Raw genomic sequence first — 25,566 nt, forward strand, 5'->3', positions numbered from 1 at the left:
TAGACCCTGTCTCTAAAGATGAATTGGTTCTAAAGGATGAATAAAGGAAGGAGGAAAGGGAGAGAGAGAAGCCCTTATAGAGTGGGTGCATTTCTTGTATGTGGGGCCACTTTGTAAGAACAGGATTTTTCAAACTGGGCCCATACTGGTATGTGTGAAATCAATTTAGTTGGTTATGGCCATTTTTTTTTTAAAAAGGAAATATCAGTGATCACTACAGTGTAAGTATATTGTTTCGTGAAAGCCATCTTAGTTATGTATTATGTCTGTATGTGTAAGATTGTGATATAAAATGTATTTCTGTGGTTAAATATTCAAAGAAATTGGAGAACCATTGCTACAAGGGGACAGAGGACTCCGTGTGAGCTCTCCTGCCTTCCCTGAATAAACTTACACAATTTAGTGCTGGGACATTTGAACCTTTTCTGAAAATTTGGGTCAGGGAGAGCATCTTGGGGAGGTGGGAAGGAAGGTAGAAGGAGCAAAGCAACACCCCCCTGAAGCCTGGGAATATTGTCAGAACCTTAAATATAATTCAGCTCACCATTCTGGGTAAGGACAGACTCTACCAATGAAAATGGGTGATTACCAGCTGTGAAACACAAAAACATACTTTTACGGTTACACATTCCTTTACAAACAACCGTGTACATTTCAGCCTCCTGCCCCACCATTTCTTTTCTCCAGGAGGGAAGGCTGCATGTCGAGGTGGTCATAGCATGTTGAGTATCATACTTCCCTACCTCGCTTTTATTTGCGCGGGTTTAAATACGCCTTAACAGAACCCGTGCAAAGGCTTGCCAACTGTCTGGCTGCACCGGATGAGTAGAGCATCTTCCTTGGTGGCAGGTGGGTGCGAGGAGGAGGGGGCTGGGCTTTTCTCCGGACGGGTGTTTGCCCAGAAGACCATCATCCCTGGACTACGTTAGGAGGAAGTGGCACCGCTCCGAGGTAGGGGAAGAAGGGTTATAAAGGGGGGAGTCCACCACACATGGTCTTGAAGAAGCTTTTATAAAAGGCAAAGGCATCTTTGCCGGACGTTGTTGCAAAGGAGTAGAAACAAGCAGACGAAAACACCCCAAAGGGTAACCACTAGCGTTCCTGCTTCTTGCAACATTCAGCCCAGGCTTCCAGCTCAGCCCGCCCCAGGCCAGGTGATCGGCCGCCACATCCCCTGCGACTGAAGCACCTGCTCCGCCATGAACTTGCCAAGAGCTGAGCGCCTTCGCTCCACACCGCAGCGCAGCCTCCGGGACTCCGATGCGGAAGACGGTAAAATCGATGTCCTGGGAGAGGAGGAAGATGAAGACGAGGTGGAAGACGAGGAGGAGGAGGCGAGCCAGCAGTTCCTAGAGCAGTGGCTCCAGCCGGGGCTGCAGGTGGCCCGGTGGGGCGGGGTTGCGCTTCCCCGAGAGCACATCGAGGGCGGCGGCGGCCCGAGCGACCCCTCAGAGTTTGGCACCAAGTTCAGGGCACCCCCAAGGTCTGCGGCGGCCTCTGAAGATGCCCGGCAGCCGGCAAAGCCTCCCTACTCGTACATCGCGCTCATCACCATGGCCATCCTGCAAAGCCCGCACAAGCGCCTCACGCTCAGCGGCATCTGCGCCTTCATTAGCGGCCGCTTCCCCTACTACCGCCGCAAGTTCCCCGCCTGGCAGAACAGCATCCGCCACAACCTCTCGCTGAACGACTGCTTCGTCAAGATCCCCCGCGAGCCGGGCCACCCAGGCAAGGGCAACTACTGGAGCCTGGACCCCGCCTCGCAGGACATGTTCGACAATGGCAGCTTTCTCCGGCGTAGGAAGCGTTTCAAGCGCCACCAACTGACCCCGGGAGCCCACCTGCCCCACCCCTTCCCTCTACCTGCCGCACACGCCGCCCTGCACAACCCCCGCCCAGGCCCTCTGCTTGGGGCCCCTGCCCCGCCGCAGCCAGTCCCGGGGGCCTACCCCAACACCGCCCCCGGGAGACGCCCTTACGCTCTGCTGCACCCGCATCCTCTTCGCTACCTACTGCTCTCGGCCCCCGCCTATGCCGGGGCACCGAAGAAAGCAGAAGGCGCGGACCTGGCGACCCCGGCACCCTTCCCGTGCTGCAGCCCTCACTTGGTCCTCAGCCTTGGGAGGAGGGCAAGGGTCTGGCGTCGCCACCGGGAGGCGGATGCATCTCTTTCAGCATTGAGAGTATTATGCAAGGGGTCAGGGGAGCGGGTACAGGGGCTGCGCAGAGTTTGTCCCCGACCGCGTGGAGCTACTGCCACCTGCTCCGGCGACCATCAAGCCTGTTGCATCCCCAGGCCGCTGCCCCTTTGCTGCAAGTGTCCGCCGCCGCCGCTGCTCGGACAATTTTGCAGCAATAGCAGCAGCATCAGGAGGAGGACTGCGCCAACGGCTGCGCTCCCACCAAGGGCGCGGTGCTGGGCGGGCACCTGTCGGCCGCGTCGGCGCTGCTGAGGTATCAGGCAGTGGCAGAGGGCTCTAGGCTGACATCGCTGGCTGCCCCTTTGGGCGGAGAGGGGACCTCACCAGTTTTTTTAGTATCGCCCACGCCCAGTTCCCTGGCCAACTCCGCAGGGCCCTCCTAGAGCCAGGTGGGAGTGGGGAGCGACCCGCAGCTGCTCACTCCACTTTGCGCGGCCCATACTGGGCGTGTGCATCTGAATCCCGCTGGAGAGCAAACACGAACTTCTGTTCGCTGCAAAATGGTTAGAAAGAAACAGCTGGATTACGTTCCTCTAAAAACCACCTGAACGTAACCTTCGCAGGGTGTCAAGTCATCTTTTCTTGCCTTCGGTTGTGGCTTCTATGGCTTTCCCGATTTGCACATTTCCTGGGGTACTATGAACGTGAGTGGGGTATTTTGTTCTGGCATTAAAAGAAAAACAAGCAAGCAAACAAAAACACAGCCTCCGATGCCAAACATGTTCCCCCTTCTTCACTTCCTTGGAACTGGAAGTATTATTCCTAAGTCTAGTGCAAAATGCTTCTACTCTCTGTGTCTTCCTGATAGGGATGTTTAATGTAAGTAGGATATTAATTTCAGAACATTGATTTCTTATCTGTGTGTCTGACGTGCCATCTTTAATGTTAAAATTAAGGTGTTAAAATTAAGCCTAGTTATATAGACGAAATAAAATGCTAAGTCACTACACTACATCGTTTATTTTCTATTACGCCTCATTCTTCCCTTTCTAAATGGAACTTTTTAAAACCTACATTATTTTCCCTCAAACAATTTATTTTCACAATTCATATTTATTATAGATAGCAGAAGTAATCCATTTTAATATGGCCTTTAAAAATTCCAAATATTTGAGGTTGAAAATGTCCTGGCTTTTAAAATAGGAAATTTACTATTTATGAGACTTCTAAAAGAAAAGAATAGGAGGGCATGTAAATATATTCTCCATTTATTTTTCATCACCCCCCAACAAGCTGGAAAACCATTTGAGATCAATTTGGAATGTAGTGGCCAACATGTACTCAGGGAAAATAAAAGGCTATAAATATACATATATATATACATTTTTTAAGCACTAGAATTTTCAAAACTTATTTCTTAAAAAAAACAACAACTCTGAAAAGACTTTGCAACTAGAAACGTTTAAGTGTTACTCGGCGTCAGGGGACGGAGTGGGGGGAAACCAGACAAGAACGCCCATCATGAATTGCTCCCTACAAAGAAAACAAATTTCTAGGAACTTGGCCGTTTTCCCCTGTCCTGAGTGGGGTTCCCGATTCCGTGCCGCTTTGAGGGAAGCTGCTCTGTGAATGTGAGAAAGTTTTTCCCCCAGCCCCCATCTACTCCCCACCCCCAGCTATGAATTTCTTATTTCAGGAGGGAGGACAAACATGGAGACACACATTTTTACAGTAGTCTAATTGGCCGATTTTTCTCCGGCTTCTCTTCTCCGTCCCGTCTCTTGGAATTTCTTGGCATGCCCTACCTGAGATGCCCTACGGGAGATTTCCTCTTGGCTCCTGCGGTTCTGAGGACGTTCTGAAAAGTTCCCAAGCCCCACCTTTGGTAGCTGCCCAGACCCCAGCTTCCAATTCTTCCCTCTTCTTTGCACGGGTAGCCGTCAGCCCCATAGCACCACCAGCGTCCAAAATAGACCACTTTTAGCAAATCCGGCAGGGCTGGGGCAGTCTAAGAGTTTGGAAACAAACTGAGAATAGAGGGGTCCTATTTCATGCCAGGTTCTCCCTGGTTTACGTTCCAACTCTCCTCTGTCCGTTGTGCGAAAACGTCTCCAGGCCGACCTTCCTTCATTTATTGTCAACAAACGTCCTGGGAGAGCGGCTACGGCCGCTGAACCCAGAAGGGACTTTCTCTAGGCTTTCTTGGCACCCTCCCAATTATCTTCCTTCTCTTGCCCGAGGGCAGACCAACACAGCTACGAACATGGGTGACCGAGGGTCAGACCCCTTCCCGGAACTGCCTCCAAGCTCCTAATTTTTGCCTAATGTTAAACCATATCCAAAGATGAATATTTAAACCATCAATTCAGTGGCGGAGTAAATTAAACGTTATTCTCCGATCAAACAGGAGCTTCGGGTCCACCTGTTCGGAAGCACCCAGGCGGCTTGGAGAGGTCCGGCCTTCGGGTGCGACCCGCAGGGGTTGCCTTGCCCGGCTCGCGGAACGGACGTTTACGTGTCGCAGCTACGAACCCACCAACGACACCAAGCACTTGCCGGGCAGACCAGGCGTCGTGGAGGCGCCCCAGCCCCCCCACCGCCCCGCAACGACGCGTCCCAGAGGTGCGTAGTGCTTGGCGCGGTGACCAGACCTGGCCGCCTTCCTGACTGCACAGAGCGAGAGGCCACACTCTGGATCCCAGGCCGGGTCCCTGCGGTTCTGGGAGGGAGGTCCCGGACGCCTCCCAGATCTCGGGCTTCCGTAACCCTGAGGCTGGGTTTTAAAATCACGGCTCTTCCAAGTTACACGAAGAGTCCATGGTCAAGGGTCAGGGGTGGTCTTCGACCCTCGGGATCGTCTTCTTGAGAAATGGCTGAGAGCTAAGCCTAGAGCTGCCCAGGGAAGGAAGCCAAAGAGCTGGAGCCGAGCGCGAAGGGCTGGGAGGCGCGGGGAGGCCCCTTACCCCCGACCCCCCACCACACACACTGTCCTGCCCGCTAATAACGCTGATAATAGTAACAGTATCGGCCAACTCTTTCCCCCCTGCTCCTGGTCTGCCAGGCACCGGATCCTCCTTCAGCACTCCCAGCACTCCCTGAAGAAGACACTATGGAATTCTCCGTTTTCCAGACTAGAAATAAGGAACTCGGGGAAATGAAGAAACTCGCCCGACGACCCTCAGGCAGTAGCACCTGGCCAGGTTTGCTTTCTGAACCACTAACTCCACTCGCGCGCGCCACCTTTCCTGCCTGGGCCTCTTGCGGGTCACAGGGGTGGAAGCCTGACCTGGGCCAGGGCCCGGATTTCTTCCTCCTGGCCTCTGTGCCACCGCCCCCGGTGCCAGGAAGCGCTTTTCTCTCGCCGAGACCCAGACGCGCCGAAAGACTCGCGCGGTCAGTTCCCCGCCCCACGCCCTGGGCTGTGCGTTTTCTTGTCGCGCGGTCCGTTCCCCGCCCCACGCCCTGGGCTGTGCGTTTTCTTGTCGCGCGGTCCGTTCCCCGCCCCACGCCCTGGGCTGTGCGTGTTCTCGTCGCGCGGTCAGTTCCTCGCCCCACGCCCTGGGCTGTGCGTTTTCTTGTCGCGCGGTCCGTTCTCCGCCCCACGCCCTGGGCTGTGCGTTTTCTCGTCGCGCGGTCAGTTCCCCGCCCCACGCCCTGGGCTGTGCGTGTTCTCGTCGCGCGGTCAGTTCCCCGCCCCACGCCCTGGGCTGTGCGTGTTCTTGTCGCGCGGTCAGTTCCCCGCCCCACGCCCTGGGCTGTGCGTTTTCTTGTCGTGCGGTCCGTTCCCCGCCCCACGCCCCGGGCTGTGCGTGTTCTTGTCGCGCGGTCAGTTCCCCGCCCCACGCCCTGGGCTGTGCGTGTTCTCGTCGCGCGGTCAGTTCCCCGCCCCACGCCCTGGGCTGTGCGTTTTCTTGTCGTGCGGTCCGTTCCCCGCCCCACGCCCTGGGCTGTGCGTGTTCTTCTCGCGCGGTCCGTTCCCCGCCCCACGCCCTGGGCTGTGCGTGTTCTTGTCGCGCGGTCCGTTCCCCGCCCCACGCCCTGGGCTGTGCGTTTCTTGCCAGCCTCTGCCGCGTGCGGGCAACGGCGCCGCCAGACTCCCCCAGACCGCGCTCCGGCCCACGCCCGACCAGAGCACCTGCTCCACAGGGGAGCGTTCCGCGCGTCCTTCCTCCCCGGTGTGATTTTCGTTCTTTTTCCTCTCGTGGTCCCCAGGAACCCAGGCACCCCTCGACGTCGGTGCCGGCGGTACCGGGAATCCCTCCCCCGGACTCCCTGCGGGCCCGAAGCCACCTTCTAATCCCAGCCGCCTTCCCCGGGCGGCGGAGGTGGGCAGCTCCGGGCTCCGCGCCGCCCCGCGAAGCCGGAATCTCTCTTCGGAGTCTCGCTGCAGCTCTCCACTTCGTCGCCCCGCACTGGATCCTGGTAGCGTGAACCTTGCCCGGGACGCGGGCTGCGCTGGCCTGGGGGGAAGGTCCAAGAGACGAGGGGGCCGGGACGCGGGGCCGTCGCAACGACTGGCCCTCTGCGAACCCTCGGGCCGGCAGGTTCGGGACTAGCGGGGTGGGAGTGGAGGCGGTGGCCGCTGGAGAGTAGAGAGAACGTCCAGGAACCGGTGGACTAGGGGTCCCCGGCGGCCGGCCGAGGGTCGCAAGCAGAGGGGACTGTCGGTTGCCAGCAAGTCCCGAGCAGGTGCCTTCTGGCAGGGCAGTCACATCCTACAGTGCCGATTCTGTGGACATTGAGTATCCAGAATGAATAAAGTCTGTTTATACATTGGAAGGTAGCTTATGATTCCAAAATCTCATCTCCAGGCTGCCTAGATCACACGGCCCCGTTTCATTCATTTTTACTTAAGAACGGTCGTTAGACAATGTAGAGAAACAGCAGAAACCACGAGAAAAATAATGGAATCCAACGGCGGTAAGGACCGACAAGGCCGGCGGGGAGATTTAGCAAATGGTGGCTTCTGAGAGTTTGCACCAGTCCTTCACCACGTTTTATTGGAAGTGTGGAGAGTCATGATTCTCATTCCTCCCCAGCCTTCCGGAAAAACGCTCAGAAATTTCTTTCCACACTGACGCCTGATTACAGTCTAAATAGTAACCTTATTCTGATTGTTAATGTAACCTTCTCGTAATCTCTACAAAAATACTTTAGTTTTTCTAGCTGCGTTTTCATGTAATCACTGAAATTATTTTTAATTGGTTTGAAGCATTCATTGATTCCATATACACCACCTGCAAAAAAGTTACATAGGTGATCGCTAACAATACTAGAATTCGCCCCATCCAAAGGAAACATTAGAGTAGAAAAAGAAAAAGGATTTGAGAATCCAGTATGAAATTCAGTTAATCATTACTTCCCTGTTACTCAACTACCTTAACATTGTCAGGTTTACCTGAACATAAACTTCATTTTCTTAATTGTTCTTAGAACGAAGGGATATGTTTATTGAAATCAGTAATTAAGAATATTTTGGGACAGTTATGATTTACTTAGCCAGTGAAGCAGTTTCTATTCCCAAATCCAGGCAAAGAGAACAATAAGATTAAACGTAGCCTAAGAGATTTCCTTTTTGTCAAATAATGTGATTTTGCTATGTATAGAGGAGATGTCTATATGTAAGGGCATATTTATGACCAGTAGTTCCTAAAATTAAGGGGACTATTATTGTGTTACTCAAGGTATCAGTTGTATAGGATACATTATGTCATATTTCAAACAATGTTTATAAAGAGATTAGTATAATTAACCTGTATGTACTTCTCCTCTGGGCCAACCTTGTGTCTTCTTTATCTGCTGACAGTCCCCTCCCCGCTGAATTATTTTGAATCAAATCCCAGATAGTCTATCATTGTATTGTATTTTTGAATATTTCTCTAAAAGATAATAATTCCATCAATGAGACTGGGTGCAGTGGCTCCTCCCTGTAATCCCAGCTCTTTGGGAGGCAGAGGTTGGAGGATCACTTTAGGCCAGGAGTTCAAGACCACCCTGAGCAACATAGCAAGACCCCATTTATAAAAAAGAAGATTCCCATCAATGTAACCACAATACCATTATCACACCTAAATAATCCATTAATAGCATCGGTTTATCCAGGCAATATTTAAATATCTTCAATTGTGTAAAAACTTTTTGTTTAGTTGATCGGTTTGAATTAGAATGCTAATAAGGGTTACGTATTGTGTTTGGTTGATATGGGCTATTATATCTCTTTTAGATTTCCTCAATCCTCTTTTTTTTGTTTCCCTTGCATTTTTTATGGGAGAAGCTGAACTGTTTGTTCTGAAGAAGTTGACATTCTGGACTTTGTAGCTGCAGGTAATAGTTTTTTGGCAAGATATTCCCAGGGATAAGGTCGTTTATTCAGACTTTTGAATATTGGCAAATAATAATATTGTTTGTAGAGGGAGAAGGATTAGTCAAGATATTTTGAAGAATCAACTATTGAAAAAACAAATTTTTATCAGAGTAAGCATGGATCTGGTAAAGATTATGTGAAATTTTCCTAAATGCAAATACAATCTAAAATTGTAATGTCTTACAATTAAAAAATAGATTATTTTCCATATATTTATAGAAATATAAATGATCAATCAACTATTTCATTGACAATTTTAAATCTAGTTTTATCTTGAGGAGAATAAAGTTTTTTATATCTTTAGTATTTTAGTTGAAGATCCAAAGACATTTTATGTTAAAACTTTAGGTTTTATATTGTTTTGTGTTTTAAAACATAAAATCTAAAATGTGGTAATATCCATGAGGTGCAGATAGAGTAATAGCACAAATTCTGTGTTCATGAAAATTCATTTTAGGATAACTTAATTAAAAGGACTCAGGATTTGAATGATATTAGATTAGACAGAAAAAAGTTCACTTGAGTGTAAGACATAAGTAATAAAAACCAAAGGTAGCTAACTTTTTTTAGGCTTCTTCTTTCTTTAACGAGTATGCATATGAAATAAAATTTCCATGTCCATGTCCATTTTTCCATGGTACATAGGGCTTCTATAATTTCATCTATTTCATCCTGCAGTTATTTTCACGGGTTTCTGTGTCCACCACTATCTGGAATCTCTGAGATGGTGAAAACGAAATCTTATTCTTCTTTATATTTCAAACAATTCCTAGCACATTATCAAACATACCTGATAAAATTTATTGTGTCTGTAATACTGGTAAGCATGTAAAAGGGTGGTAAATATATAGGCTTTAAGTTTAGATAGATCTAAATATTATTAAAATTACCAAATTATTGTTTTTAAAAAGTATTAGTTTCCTAGGACAAATAGAGATTTTTAGATAAGGCTGGATTTGTAATACTTTAAGCAACAGGTCACAGTGCTTAAGTATTTAATGCCGATTTGGCAAGCAGCTGATGTTTTACATAATGCTGTCGGGTATTTTATATTTGCGTGTATTTTCTGATGCACTGGATCCAGCACTTCATGTCACGTCATATATCTGTTTATAATGTATACAAATGTATTTTCATATATATTTGATGTTTGATGGCTTTGAAACTTTAATCTTGAAATAGATTTTAAATTTTTATTAAAACTATTTAAATAATTACCGTAAGGAAAGAGCTCTTATTAGTTGAAAGAAAATGTAGATTCATGTTTCCTTGGAGACTAGTCTAGTTTCCAAGGATAGACGGCAGTGAGGAGTTGGGTATCTAGATGGAATTTCTGTTGGTTTGGATTCCAGCTCTGCTGCTTACCAGCTTTGTGACCTCAGGCAAACAACTTAACCTCTCCAAGCCTCAATTTCCCCATCTATCTAATGGTGATATTTATAAGTTTCGCCTTATAGGGCCATGGTGGGGATTCCATGAAATAGTGAATGTGAAGTGCTTAGCACAGTGCCTGGCACATACTCAATGCTCTATGCATGTCAGCTAGTACTTAATGATGCTAATAGACATGTTATGTTCCGAAGCACGGGCGGGATCTTGCCTGACGTCCTTCTCTCTGCGTCCTGGTCAGTCTTCACATGGTGGGCATCCTTTATTTCTGGTCACACAGGGGTGGTACACAGAGCATGCTGTTTCTTTCCTGCCAGAAGGTTCCTGCTGCAGCTCTCCTGCTAGTTTAGCTTAGCCTTCTGGTTTGAGGGATGAGTCACATGTACCATCACTTCCCAGGACCAACAGGACCTTTGAGGAAAGCTATCCCTGCTTACACAGAGAATTGCCCTTGCCTAACACTGAAGCCTGGCAGAGTAACATGAAGTAACCACAGCAATTCTAAAATTAGAATTAGCATGCCTAGAATAACAGGTAGAAGCTTCTCTTGTACTTTATCACTTGCTTCATTTCTGCTCAGCCTAATTTTCACTTGATGTGTAGATTTATTTTTTGTTCACCCATCCAGAAAATGTTGACTGAGGAATTACTCTGTGTTAGGTGCTGTTGTAGGAGCAAGGGATACAATGATGATCAAGGCAGATGCAGCCCTTACCTTCAGGTTGTGGAGTCCGGATACAGACTGGAGGCAGGCAGCTGTAAGATGTGTGACAAATGCTGCGCTGGATCAGCCCATGGTATTAGGAGAGCAGGTAAGGAAGGGTGGGGACGGGAGCGGACAACCTGGAGGAAGAGGCACCTAAGCAGAGTCCGGAAGGCTGAGGAGGAGTCAGCAAGTAAAAGAGAGGGGAATCATGACATGCCATCTCAACTGTAGGGCACGGCTAGCTGGCTGACTTAGCTGCTGTAACACCGGATTTTTGCAAGACTCCTTGAGTATTTCTCGTGGACTTGCGAACAAATCTGAGCAAGAAAACCACGTAATTTCTTTTATGCCCTGCCCAAGAAAGCCACCTGGAGGGGCAAGGGGACCTTAGCAGAAAGAAGCTGGAGGTGGGGGGAGAGCAGGGTGATATTACTCTCCATATGGTGGGGGGTGGACACCTCCCTGTCATATGGCTCATAATATCCAGCGGGGGAGAGGGGGTTGACTTTCCCCTACGTTATTGGTAATATCACCCCCCTCTCTCCTGCTAAATATTAAGTACAGTATCACAGGTGGGGTGTACACCCCCGGCAATGTGTGAAGTAATATCAACTTCTCCCCCTCTGGATGTTAGAAACAATATCACAGGGGGGTGTACACCCCCCTGCGATCCTGGGAGTAACATCATCCTCTTTCCCCCGGATATTAGGAACAATATCACAGAAGGTGTTTACAACTTTTGCAATGTTGGGAGTAATATCATCCTCTCTCACCCTAGATATTCAGAACAACATGACATGGGAATTGTACCCTTCTGTTTATTGAGAGTAATATCATCCTCTCCCTTTCTGTATATTAGAAACAATATCACAGAGGGCTGTGTACACCCCCAGGAATGTTTTGAGTAATATTATCCTCTCTCTGCCTGGATATTTGGAACAATATGATAGGAGTTGTGTACACCCACTGTGATATTCGGTTTAATATCAACTTCTATCCCCTGGATATTGGGAGTAATATCTATTTTTAGCCCCTGGATACTAGGGACAATATCACAGGAGGGGTGTATACACACGGCGCTATTGGGAGTAATATCATTTTCTCCACCCCTTGATATTAGGTACAATATAACAGTGGGGACGTGTACCCCCTGGGATATTGGGAGTAATATTAATCTCTTCCCCTGTGGATGTTAGGAACAATATCACAGAAGGGGTGTATACCCCCAGCGATATTGGGAGTAAGATCATCCTCTCCCAACTTGGATATTAGGAACAATATCACAGAAGGGGTGTATACCCCCAGCAGATATTGGGAGTAATATCATCCTCTCCCAAAATGGAGATTAGGAACAATATCACAGGAAAGGTGTAAACCTCTTCTGATATTTGTGGTAATATCATCTCCTCCCCTCATTGATATTAGGAACGATATCACAAGGTGTGTACAGCCCCTGCGATATTGGGAGTAATATTATTCTCTCTTCCCCTGGATATTAGAAATAATATCACAGGCGGAGTGTACAGCCAACCCCCTGTGATATTGGGGGTAATGTCATCCTCTTTTAATCTGGATATTAGGAACAATATCACAGGGGGCTTGGACACTTCTTTTGATACTGGGAGTAATATCATCCTCTCCACAAGTAAATAGTAGGAAAAATATCAAAGGTGTGTACACCGCTTGTGATATTGGGAGTAATATCATCCTACCTCACCTGGATATTAGAAAAAATATCGGGGGGCATTTACACCACCTGCGATATTGGGAATAATATAATTTTCTACCCCAGTGGATATTTAGAACAATATCACAGGGGCAGTGTACACCCTCTGAGATATTGCGAGTAATATCGTTCTCACCCCGCCGCCCCCACCCCAGATATTAGGAACAATATAACAGGCAGATTATACACCTGCTGCAACATTGAAAGTAATATCATCCTTTTCCCCCTGGATATTAGGAACAATATCTTATGGGGGGTTTACAGCCCATTCCATTTTGGGAGTAATATCAACTTCTTCATTGCTGGAAATAAGAAACAATATAGCAGTTCTGGTGTACACACCCTGTGATATGGGCAGTAATATCATAGACTCTCCCCCGGCATACTAGGAACAATATCAAAAAGGGGTGTATACCCACAGCGATTTTGGGATTAATATACTCTCCCCCCTGGATATTAGGAACCATATCAAAGAAGGAGTGTCTACCCCTTGCGATAGTGACAGTAATATCATCCTCTCCCTCCCTGGATATTAAGAACAATACCACAGAATTGGTGTACACCCACTACGATCATGGGAGTAACGTCATCCTCTAACCCCTGGATATGAAAAACAATATCACAGAGGAGGTGTACACCCCTCGCGATATGGCCGTAATATCATCGTCTCCTCCACTGCGTATTAGGAACAATATCAAAAGGGGTGTGTACACCTCCTGCGCTATTGGGAGTAATGTCATTCTCTTTTCCCCTGAATATGAGGAATAATATCACTGATGGGGTGTACAACTCCTACGATATAGGCAGTAATATCATCCTCTCCCAACCTGGATATTAGGAACAAAATAACAGGACATGTACACCCCCTGCGATACTGGGAATAATATCATCCTCTCTCCCACTTAATATTAGAAACCGTATCCCAGGAAGAGTGTAAACCCTCTGAGATATTGAGAGTAATATCATCCACTCCCTACCTAAATATTAAAAACAATGTCACGGGAGGGGTGTACACCCCTACAATATTGGGAGTAATATCATCCTCTCCCTCCCTAGTTATTAGAAACAATATAAAAGGGGTCACGTACACCCCCTGTGATATTGGGAGTAATATCATTCTAATCCCCCCTGGATATTAGGAAGAATATTATACAGGGGATGTACACCCCTTGACATATTGTGAGTCATATCATTTATCTTCCCTTGGACGTTAGGGACAACATCACGGGGCGGGGGGTGTCCCGTGTTATATTGAAATTATTATCATCCTCTCCCAAACTGAATATTAAAAACAACGTCACGGGGGTGTTGTGACCCCAGCAATATGGACAGTGCTATCATTGTCTCCCTCTCTAAATATTAAGAACAGTATCACAAGAGGGGTGTACACCCCCTGCGATATGGCCAGTAATATCATCGTCTCTACCTTTGGATACTAGGAACAACATCACAGAGGGTGTGTACACCCCCTGCGATATTGGGCATAATGTTAGCCTCTCTTCCCCTGGATATGAGGAACAATATCCCTGGTCGGGGGAGGTGGAGTACATTAAGAACAATATCTGAAGGAGGTGGGTGTACACCCCGTGAGATATTGGGTGTAGTATCATCCTCTCTTTCCTAGGATATTAAGAACAATATCACAGGAGGGGTGTACAGCCCCTGCGATATTGTGAATAATATCACCCTACCCCCCTCTCGATATAAGGAACAATATCCCGGGGTGGGTGTACATCCCCTGCGATATTGGGCGTAATGTCATCATCTCCCAACGTGGATATTGGGAATAATGTCACAGGGGGGTGTACACCTTCTTCGATATTGGGAGTAGTATCGTCCTCTCCCCTCGGGATTGTAGGCAAAATATGGAAGGGGTTTTACAACTCATGCGATATGGGCAGTAATATCATCCTCTCTCCACCTAGATATTAGGAACTATATCACAGGCGGCTGTACACTTGTTACGATATTGGGAGTAATATCATCCTCTCCCATCATGGATATTAAGAACAATATTCCAAAGGAGGTGTACACCCCCTGCGATACTGACAGTAATATTTGGCTCTCCCCTTCGGGATATTAGGAACAATATCGCAGGAGGTGTGTACAACCCCTGTGATATTGGGAGTAATATCGTCTTCTCCCCCTGAATATAAGGAACAATGTCACAGGAGGATGTACACCCCCTGGGATATTGGGAGTAATATCATTTTCTCCCCCTCGAGATATTCGGAACAATATCACAGTGGGTGTGTACAGCCGCTGCGACATTGCCACGGGTATCATCCTCTCCCTCACAGGATATAAGGAACAATGTCACAAGGGGTGTACACCCCCTGCGATATTGGGGGTAATATCTTCCCCTCCCCCGCTGGCTATTAGGAACAGTGTCACAGAAGGGGTGTCCACTCCCTGCTATATTGGGAGTGAGATCATCCTCTCTGTCCCCGGATATTAGGAACAATATCCCTAGGGAGTGTACACCTCCTGCAATATTGAGACTAACATCATCCTCTCGCCCCCTGGATATTAGGATCAGTATCACAGGGGTGGTGTACATCCCCTGCGAAACTGGAAGAAATATCATCCTCTCCACCTTTGGATGATAGGGACAATATCACGGGGGAAGTCTACGCCCCCTGCGATATTGGGAGTCATATCATCCTCTCCCACCCAGGATATTAGGAAAAAAGATGACCGAAGGGATGTATACCCACTGCGATATTTTTCATAATGTCATCCTCTACTCCCTGGCAATTAGGAATAACATCATAGAGGGGTGTACACTTTCTGTGATATTGGGAGTAACATCCTCTACCCCTAGGATATCGGGAACAATTATATTAAGTATTAATATTCATAAATATAACAATTAATAGAAATCATCGATATAAATAATTACTTTAAAGATAGTAAAAGTTAATACGGATTAAAAATATTAATGGTTACTATTAATAATTAATAGCAACCTCACAATAATAACATAATGATATCGGTAATTAATGTTACTTAATTAAATCAATACGTGATGTTGGTAATAAAACAATTAAGATTAATAACTAATATTGAAAAATGACAATACTAATAATTAATTTTAATCATGCATAAACATATTTAAAATAATCATTAATGATTAATAACGTTATACTATTAATTAATATTACCATTGATAATTATTAAGACATGTTTAACAATAATATTATTAAGATTGATGCTTAATAATTAATCGTATTATTTCTCCTAATACCGCAGGGGGTGTACACCTACCCGAGATATTGTTCCTAATGTCCAGGGATGGAGAGCATGATATTAGTTTTAATATCTCAGTAGGTGTACACTCACCCTGTGACACTGATCCTAATATCCAGGGAGTAGAGTATGACATGACTCCCAACATAGCAATGAATGTACAGCCACCCGGTGATATTGCTCCTAATATTCACGGAAGAAGCGTAGGATATTACTCCCAATATCGCAGGGAGTGTACACCTCTTCTGTGACATTGTTCCTGGTATCCCGCGGGGGAGAGGATGATGATAATTAAAGTATCGCAGGCTGTGTTCACTCACCCTGTGATATTGTTATAAATATCCTGAAAGGGAGAGGATGATATTACTCCCCGTAATAGATAGATATTACTCCCCATAACAGAGCAGGAGGTGTACACCCACCGTGTGATACTGTTCCTAATATTCAGAGGCAGAGAGGTCGATATTACTCTCAATATCGCAGGAAGTGTACACCCCCGTGTGAGATGGTTTAATAATATTCCAAGGCAGAGGGGTTGATATTACTACATTTATCGCAGAAAGTGTACACCCCCCCAGGGATGTTGTTCCCATGATCCTGGAGAGAAGAGGATGATATTAGTTTAAATATGACAGAAGGTGTACACGCCCTCACTGATATTGTTTCTAATTTCAGTGTGGGAGAGGAGGATATGACACCCAATATCACAGGGAGTAGAAACACAGCTGTGATACGGTTCTTAATATTCAGGGTGGAAGAGGATATTACTCCCAATACAGACGGGTGTACAACCTCTGCACACCGAGGGTGTACACCCATCTGTCAAACAGCACATAATTTCCAGAGGGGGAGATATTACCCCCAATATAGTAAACAGGCTGTGAGTCCACCGTGGATCGTAATAACTCGGGGGGGAGAGGAGGTGGCTCTTACTCCCCATATCGCGGGGGGTGCCTCACCCCACTGCGAGGTGGATCATAATAGCGAGGGGGGGGAGAAGGGGTGGCTGTTACTCCCCATATCGCGGAGGGTGCCTCACCCCCCTGACATGTGGATCGTAATAAATAGCCGGGGGGGGGAAAGGGGGTGGCTCTTACTCCCCATATCTCAGGGGGTGCCTCACACCCCTGCAATGTGGATCATAATAAATAGCTGGGGGGGAAAGGGGGTGGCCCTTACTCCCCATACCGCGGGAGGTGCCTCACCCCCTGCGATGTGACCTGTGTCCATTGTGAGCATTCTCTTTTTTCCTGCTATTAGGAACAACTTCACAGAGTGTGTGTACACAGCCTGCGATATGAAAACTAATATCCTCTGCACCTCCGCATGTACGGACCATATCACACACTGGGTGTACACTTTTTGCGGGATTTGGGGTCATGTCATCCTGTGTTTCCCTAAATAGTCGGGGAAATATCACAGGCCTATTCGGAGGCACATCCTACTTTTGCTACTGGAAATTAGGAGTAATGTCACAGATGGGGTGTAAAGCCGCTGTCATATTTGAAGTAATATCATGCTCTCCCCCACTAGTTGTGACTCACAGTATCACAGGGGGTATATACCTTCTGCGGTATTGGGAGTAATATCATCATCTCTTCCTTTACATGATAGGAACAACATCAGAGACGGGGTGTACACCCCGTGTGTTTTTGAAAGCAATGTCATTCACTCTTCTTCTAGATTTTACGATTCATATCACAGGCGGGGTGTGCACCCCTTCTTATATTGGGAGTCATCGGATCCTTTTTCAAGCTGTATATTTAGAACAATATCCCATGGGGCTGTACATGTCTTCGATACTGGTCGTAATATCATCTTGTCCTTTCCTGGATACAAGAAAAAATATCACAGACGAGGTGTACACCCCTTCTAATATTGGGAGTAATATCACCTCTCCCCATGTGGTTATTGAGGACAAAATCACAGGGTGGTGTACAGTTCCTACTTTATTGAGAGTAATATCATCCACTCACCCCCTGGATATCAGGAGCCACATCACAGAAGAGTTGTACACCCCTTCGATATTGTCAGCAATATCACCGTCTTCCCACCTAGATATTAGGAACAATACCCCGGGGGGCTTGGGGGTGTACACCCACTGCGAGATCCAGAGTAATATCAGCCTTTTCCCGCTGGATATTAGGAAGTATATCACAGGTGTGTGTGCACCTTCTGCGATATTGGGAGTAATATCAGCCTCTACCCCGCTGCATATTAGGAACAATATACGGGGGGCGTGGGGGTTACGCTCCCTGCGATATTGAGAGTAATGTTATTCTCTTCTCCCTGTACGTTAGGAACTGTATCACGGGGTCTCTACACCTTCTGCCATGTTGGGATTAATGTAATCCTCTCCCCCCATTGAATATCAAAAACAATATCACAGAAGGGCGTACACCCTCTGCGATATGGCCAGTAATATCATCGTCTCTACCTTTGGATACCAGGAACAACATCACAGAGGGTGTGTACACCCCCTGCGATATTGGGCATAATGTTAGCCTCTCTTCCCCTGGATATGAGGAACAATATCCCTGGTCGGGGGAGGTGGAGTACATTAAGAACAATATCTGAAGGAGGTGGGTGTACACCCCCTGAGATATTGGGTGTAGTATCACCCTCTCTTTCCTAGGATATTAAGAACAATATCACAGGAGGGGTGTACAGCCCCTGCGATATTGGGAGTAATATCATCCCCTCCCCCTCTCTATATAAGGAACAATATCCCCGGGTGGGTGTACATTCCCTGCGATACTGGGCATAATGTCATCATCTCCCAACGTGGATATTGGGAATAATGTCCCAGGGGGGTGTACACCTTCTTCGATATTGGGAGTAGTATCATCCTCTCCCCTCGGGATTGTAGGCAAAATATGGAAGGGGTTTTACAGCTCATGCGATGTGGGCAGTAATATCATCCTCTCTCCACCTAGATATTAGGAACTATATCACAGGCGGCTGTACACTTGTTACGATATTGGGAGTAATATCATCCTCTCCCATCATGGATATTAAGAACAATATTACCAAAGAGGTGTACACCCCCTGCGATATTGACAGTAATATTTGGCTCTCCCCTTCGGGTTATTAGGAACAATGTCGCAGGAGGTGTGCACAACCCCTGCGATATTGGGAGTCATATCATCTTCTCCCCCTGAATATAAGAAACAATATCACAGTGGGTGCGTACAGCCGCTGCGACGTTGCCACCAGTATCATCCTCTCCCTCCCAGGATATAAGGAACAATGTCACAAGGGGGCGCACACCCCCTGCGATATTGGGGGTAATATCTTCCTCTGCCCCGCTGGCTATTAGGAACAATGTCACAGAAGGGGTGTCCACTCCCTGCTATATTGGGAGTGAGATCTTCCTCTCCATCCCTGAATATTAGGAACAATATCCCTAGGGAGTGTACACCTCCTGCAATAGTGAGACTAAGATCATCCTCTCGCCCCCTGGATATTAGGATCAATATCATAGGGGTGGTGTACACCCCCTGCGAAATTGGAAGAAATATCATCCTCTCCACCTTTGGACGTTAGGGACAGTATCATGGGGGAGGTCTACGCCCCCTGCGATATTGGGAGTCATATCATCCGCTCCCACCCAGGACATTAGGAACAAGATGACTGAACGGAGGTACACCCGCAGCGATATTTTCAATCATGTCATCCTCTACGCCCTGGCAATTAGGAGAAACATCATAGAGGGGTGTACACTTTCAGCGACATCGGGAGTAATATCCTCTCCCCCACAGATATCGGGAACAGTTATATTAATTATTAATATTAATAAATATATTAATTAATAGTAATCATCGATATTAATTATTGCAATAGAGATAGTAAAAGTTAATACGGATTAAAAATATTAACAATTACTATTAATAATAACAATATCACTATTAATAATAAAATAATGATATTAATCAATGTTACATAAATCAGTCATAAGTGATGTTGGTAATAAAACAATATTAAGATTAATAACTAATATTGAAAAATGACATTAATACAGATAATTTTAATCATGCAATCGTACATTTAAAATAATCATTAATGATTAATAACGTTATACTATTAATTAATATTACCATTGATAATTATTAAGACTGATGTTTAACAATTAATATTATTAAGATTGATGCTTAATAATTAATCATATTATTTCTCCTAATACCGCAGGGGGTGTACACCTACCCGAGATATTGTTCCTAATATCCAGGGATGGAGAGCATGATATTAGTTTTAATATCTCAGTAGGTGTACACTCACCCTGTGACACTGATCCTAATATCCAGGGAGTAGAGTATGACATGACTCCCAACATAGCAATGAATGTACAGCCACCCGGTGATATTGCTCCTAATATTCACGGAAGAAGCGTAGGATATTACTTCCAAAATCGCAGGGAGTGTACACCTCTTCTGTGACATTGTTCCTGGTATCCCGAGGGGGAGAGGATGATAATAATTCCAGTATCGCAGGCTGTGATCACCCACCCTGTGATATTGTTATTAACATCCTGAAAGGGAGAGGATGATATTACTCCCCGTAATAGATAGATATTACTCCCCATAACAGAGCAGGAGGTGTACACCCACCCTGTGATATTGTTCCTAATATTCAGAGGCCGAGAGGTCGATATTACTCCCAATATGGCAGGAAGTGTACACCCCCGTGTGAGATGGTCCTTAATAATATTCCAAGGCGGAGGGGGAGATATTACTCCCAATATCGCAGAAAGTGTACCCCCCCAGGGATATTGTTCTCATGATCCTGGAGGGAAGAGGATGATGTCACTTTAAATATCACAGAAAATGTGCACGCCCCCACTGATATCGGTTCTAATTTCAGTGTGGGAGAGGAGGATGTGACGCCCAATCACACCTGCAGTAGAAACACAGCTATGATACTGTTCTTAATATTCAGGGAGGAAGACAATGATATTACTCCCAAAACAGACGGCTGTACACCCTCTGCACACCGAGGGTGTACCCCCATCTGTGAAATAGTTTATAATTTCCAGAGGGGGAGATGATATCACTCCGAATACCGTAAACAGGCTGTGAGTCCACCGCGGATCCTAAAAACCAGGGAGGGAAGAGGGGCTGGCAATTACTCCCCGCATCGTGGGGGGTGTCTCACCCCCTTGCGATGGGGGTCCTAAGAGCCAGTGGGGGATGAGGGGCTGGCTCTCAGTCACTGCCTTGCGGGTGGTCCTTCCCCCCGCTGCGATGGGGGTCCTAAGAGCCAGGGGGGGAAGAGGGGCTGGCTCTTACACCCTGCATCAAGGGGGGTCCCGGCGATGGGGGTCCTAAGAGCCACGGGGGAAGAGGGGCTGCCTCTCAGTCCCCGCCTTGTGGGGGGTGCCTCCTCCCCCTGCGATGGGGGTCCTAAGAGCCAGGGGGGGAAAGGAGCTGGCTGTCAGTCCCTGTCTCGCGGGGGTGCCTCCCCGCTCCGGGATGGGGGTCCTAAGAGCCAGTGGGGGATGAGGGGCTGGTTCTCAGTCCCAGCCTCGCGGGGGTGCCTTCCCCCCAGGCGATGGGGATCCAAAGAGCCAGGGGGGTAAGAGGGGCAGGCTCTCATTCCCCGCCTCGCGGGGCGTGGCTACCTCCCCTGCGATGGGGGTCCTTAGAGCAAGGAAGGGAAGAGGGGCTGGCTCTCAGTCCCCACCTCGCCAGGGGTGCCTCTCCCCCCCTGCGATAGGTGTCCTAATAGCCAGGGGGGGAAGAGGGGCTGGCTCTCAGTCCCCGGCTGGCGGGGGATGCCTCCCCGTGCTGCAATGGGGGTCCTAAAAGCCAGGGGGTGAAGAGGGGCTGGCTCTCAGTCCCTGCCTCACGGGTGGTCCTTACCCCCGCTGCGATGGGGGTCCTAAGAGCAAGGGGGGGAAGTGGGGCTGGCTCTCTGTCCCCGCCTCGCGGGGAGTGCCTCGCACCCTTGCGATGGGGGTCCTAAGAGCCAGGGGGGGAAGCGGGGCTGGCTCTCAGTCACCACAGCATGGGGGGCCTTTCTGTTCTGGTTTTGCCCAAGAGTAAGCTTATTTGCATCTGGTTCTAGCAGGGCAGTTGCTGCGAAGGCCCTCAAAAAGGGGGGCCATCCTTTAGAAACCCTGTCTAGCTGTTTAGAGAGGTAGGCCACCGGTCTCAGCCAGGGCCCCACAGTTTGGGTTTAAAGTCCAGCTGCCATCTTTTCTCTGACGCATACAGTGGAAAAGGCTTTGTGAGATCGGGTACCCCGTCGGCTGGGGCTTTCAGAAGTTTTTCCTTTAAGTCATGAAAGACTTGCTGTTGTTGGAATCCCCATTCCAAAAGTTCCCGGTCCCCGCCCCCTTTGTGACATCATACAAAGGCATGGCTAATACTGCAAAGTTGGGCTCCGCAGTCTACAAAACCCCACAGCTCCTAGGAATTCTCTCACCAGCCTTCTGCCCTTAGGCTCCGGAAGATTGCAAATGACCTGCTTTCTTTCGGATCCCGGGCTGCTTTCGGACACCTGTCGAATAGTAAATCCCAAGTAAGCTACCTGCGGTCGTCGGCAGATCTGAGTTTTCTTCTTGGACACCTAATACCCACAGCCCTCCAGGTCGGTCCTAAGGATCTTAGAATCCGCGATGGGGGTCCTAAGCCACGGGAGGAAGAGGGACTGGCTCTCAGTCCCCGCCTCGCAGGGTGTGCCTCCCCCGTGTGATGGGGATCCTCAGAGTTGGGCGAGGAAGAAGGGCTGGCTCTCAGTCACCGCCTCGCGGGGGGTGCCTCCTCCCCCTGCGACGGGGGTCCTAAAGGCCAGTGGGGGAAGAGGGGCTGGCTCTGAGACCACGCCTCACTGGGGGTGCCTCCCCCCACTGCGATGGGGGACCTAAGGGCCAGTGGGGGAAGAGGGGCTGGCTCTGAGACCCCGCCTCGCTGGGGGTGCCTCCTCTCCCTGCGATGGGGGTCCTAAGAGCCAGGGGGGGAAGAGGGGCTGGCTCTCAGTCCCCGCCTCGCGGGGGGTGCCTCCCCCCCTTTCGATGGGGGTCCTAAGAGCCAGGAGCGGAAGAGGGGCTGGCTTTCTGTACCCGCCTCGCGCGGGGTGCCTCCCTGCCCTGTGATGGGGGTCCTAAGAGCCAGAAGGCTTAGAGGGGCTGGCTCTCAGTCCCCGCCTCGCGGGGGGTGCCTTCCCCCCTGCGATGGGGGTCCTCACAGCCAGAGGGGGAAGAGGGGTTGGCTCTCAGTCCCCGCCTCGCCGGGGGTGCCTCCTCCCCCTGCGATGGGGGTCCTAAGGGCCCAGGAGGAAGAGGGGCTGTTTCTCAGTCCCCCGCTTGCGGGGGGTGCCTCCCCTCCCTGCGATGGGGCTCCTAAGAGCCAGGGGGGAAAGAGCGGCTGGCTCTCAGTCCCCTCCTCGCGGGGGGTGCCTCGCCCTCCTGCGATGGGGGTCCTGAGAGCCAGGGGCAAAAGAGCGGCTGGCTCTCAGTACACGCCTCGCGGGGGGTGCCTCCCCCTCCTGCGATGGGGGTCCTAAGAGTCTCCGGGGTAAGAGGGTCTGGATCTCAGTCCCCGCCTCGCGGGGAGAGCCATGCTACCCTGCGATGGGGGTCTTAAGAGCCAGGCAGGGAAGAGGAGTTGGCTCCCAGTCCCCGCCGCGCCGGGGGTGCCTCCCCCCCACAGCGATGGGGGTCCTAAGAGCCATGGGGGGAAGAGGGGCTGGCTTTCAGTCCGGGGTGCCTCCCCCCCCCGCGATACGGATCCTAAGAGCCGGGGGGGGAACAGGGGTTGGCTCAGTCCCCGCCTGGCGGGGGGTGGCTCGCTCCGCTGAGATGGGCATCCTAAGAGCCAGGGGAGGAAGAGGGGGAGAGGATGATGATAATTTCAGCATCGCAGGCTGTGTTCACCCAGCCTGTTAAATTGTTATTAGTATCCTGAAAGGGAGAGGATGATATTACTCCCCATAACAGACAGATATGACTCCCCATCGTAGAGCACGAGGTGTACACCCGCCCTGTGATTTTCTTCCTCATATTCAGAGACCGAGAGGTTGATGTCACTCCCAATATCGGAGGAAGTATACAGCCCCATGTGAGATGTTCCTTAATGATATTCCACGGCGGAGGGGGTGATATGACTACATACATGGCAGAAAGTGGAAACCCCCCAGGGATATTATTCCCACGATCCTGGAGGGAAGAAGATGATGTTACTTTCAATAAGACAGAAGGTGGATGAAGTGGTGGACTGCCCCTCCACACCTGTGAGTATTTCTAGTTGGGTGGGACGAGAGACTGAGAAAAGAAATAAGACACAGAGAGAAAGTGTAAAGATACAACAGTGGGTCCAGGGGACCGGCGCTCAGCACACCAAGGACCTGCACCGGCACCAGCCTCTGAGTTCCCTCAGTTGTTATTGATTATGATTTTCATGATTTTAGCAGAAAGGAATGTAGTCGGAGAGCAGGGTGATGATAAGGAGAGAGTCAGCAGAAGACATGTGAGCAAAAGAATCCATGTCATAATTAGGTTCAAGGGAAGGTACTATGACTGGACATGCACGTAAGCCAGATTTGTTTCTCTGCACCCAAACATCTCAGTGGAGTAAAGAAGAACAAGGCAGTGTTACTGCAAACATGTCTCGCCTCCCGCCACAGGGCAGCTTTTCTCCTATCTCAGAGTTGAACGAATGTACAATCGGGTTTTACACCGAGACATTCAGTTCCCAGGGGCAAGCAGGAGATAGTGGCCTTCCTCCATCTCAGCTGCAAGAGGCTTTCCTCTTTTACTAATCCACCTCAGCACAGACCCATTACGGGTGTCGGGCTGGGGGACAGTCAGGTCTTTCTCATCCCATGAGGCTATATTTCAGACTATCAGATGGGGAGAGAGCTTGGACCATACCCTGCTTTCAAGGGCAGAGGTCCCTGCGGCTTTCCACAGTGCATTGTGTCCCCGGTTTATTGAGACTAGAGAATGGCGATGACTTTTACCAAGTATACTGCTGGTAAACATTTTGTTAACAAGGCACGTCCTGCACAGCCCTACATCCCTTAAACTTTGATTTTATACGACACATGTTTTTGTGAGCTCCAGGTTGGGTCAAAGTGGCTGGGGCCAAGCGGCTAGGGCAAAGCTACAAATTAACAACATCTCAGCAAAGCAATTGTTTAAAGGACAGGTCTTTTTCAAAATGGAGTCTCTTATGTCTTTCCTTTCTACATGGACACAGTGACAGTCTGATCTCTCTTTCTTTTCCCTACAGGTGGACACGCCCCCACTGATATTCCTTCTAATTGCAACGTGGGAGAGGAGGATATGACACGCGATATCGCAGGGAGCAGAAACACCCCTGTGATACTGTTCTTCATATTCAGGGAGGAAGAGGATGATATTACTCCCAATACAGACGGGTGTACACCCTCTGTACACCGAGGGTGTACACCCGTCTGTAAAAGAGTTCGTAATCTCCAGAGGGGGAGATGATATTACTCACAATATGGTAAAGAGGCTGTGAGTCCACGGAGGATCCTCAGAGCCAGCGGGGGAAGAGGGGCTGGCTCTGAGACCCCGCCTCGCTGGGGGTGCCTCCCCCCCCTGCGATGGGGGTCCTAAGGGCCAGTGGGGGAAGAGGGGCTGGCTCTGAGACCCCGCCTCATGGGGAGTGCCTCCCCCCCCTGCGATGGGGGTCCTAAGGGCCAGTGGGGGAAGAGGGGCTGGCTCTGAGAACCTGCCTCACGGGGGGTGCCTCCCCCCCTGTGGTGGGGTTCCTAAGGGCCAGTGGGGGAAGAGGGGCTGGCTCTCTGTACCCGCCTTGCAGGGGGTGCCTCTCCCCCGTGATGGGGGTCCTAAGAGCCAGGAGCAGAAGAGGGGCTGGCTCTCTATACCCGCCTCGCGGGGGGTGCCTCCCCCCCCGTGATGGGGGTCCTAAGAGCCAGAAGGCTTAGAGGGGCTGGCTCTTTGTACCCGCCTCGCGGGGGGTGCCTCCCCACCCCGTGATGGGGGTCCTAAGAGCCAGAAGGCTTA

At 49.0% G+C, this 25,566-nt stretch overlaps 1 protein-coding gene and 1 long non-coding RNA gene across 3 annotated transcripts; both read left to right on the forward strand.

Annotated features, from left to right (window-relative positions):
• Positions 1-1,010: 1,010 nt before the first annotated feature.
• Positions 1,011-3,150, forward strand: LOC117976330 (forkhead box protein D4-like 1). Its single transcript, XM_063597857.1, is given in 2 exon segments — positions 1,011-2,070; positions 2,073-3,150. Coding segments are annotated over 2 exon segments (1,158 nt in total). The 5' UTR covers positions 1,011-1,199; the 3' UTR covers positions 2,360-3,150.
• A 135-nt stretch (positions 3,151-3,285) lies between these two features.
• LOC129398364 (uncharacterized) lies at positions 3,286-25,158 on the forward strand. 2 transcript variants are annotated; one of them, XR_010110338.1, is made up of 4 exons: positions 3,286-4,763; positions 10,555-10,706; positions 23,581-23,804; positions 24,806-25,158. It is a non-coding gene; the product is annotated as an uncharacterized LOC129398364 (long non-coding RNA). The 2 variants fall into 2 exon arrangements; XR_010110337.1 differs by lacking the exon at positions 3,286-4,763 and adding an exon at positions 7,520-8,465.
• The last annotated feature ends 408 nt before the right edge of the window (positions 25,159-25,566 follow it).

This window comes from Pan paniscus, chromosome 18 (assembly GCF_029289425.2).
Source record: "Pan paniscus chromosome 18, NHGRI_mPanPan1-v2.0_pri, whole genome shotgun sequence".
Classification (NCBI taxonomy): domain Eukaryota; kingdom Metazoa; phylum Chordata; class Mammalia; order Primates; family Hominidae; genus Pan; species Pan paniscus.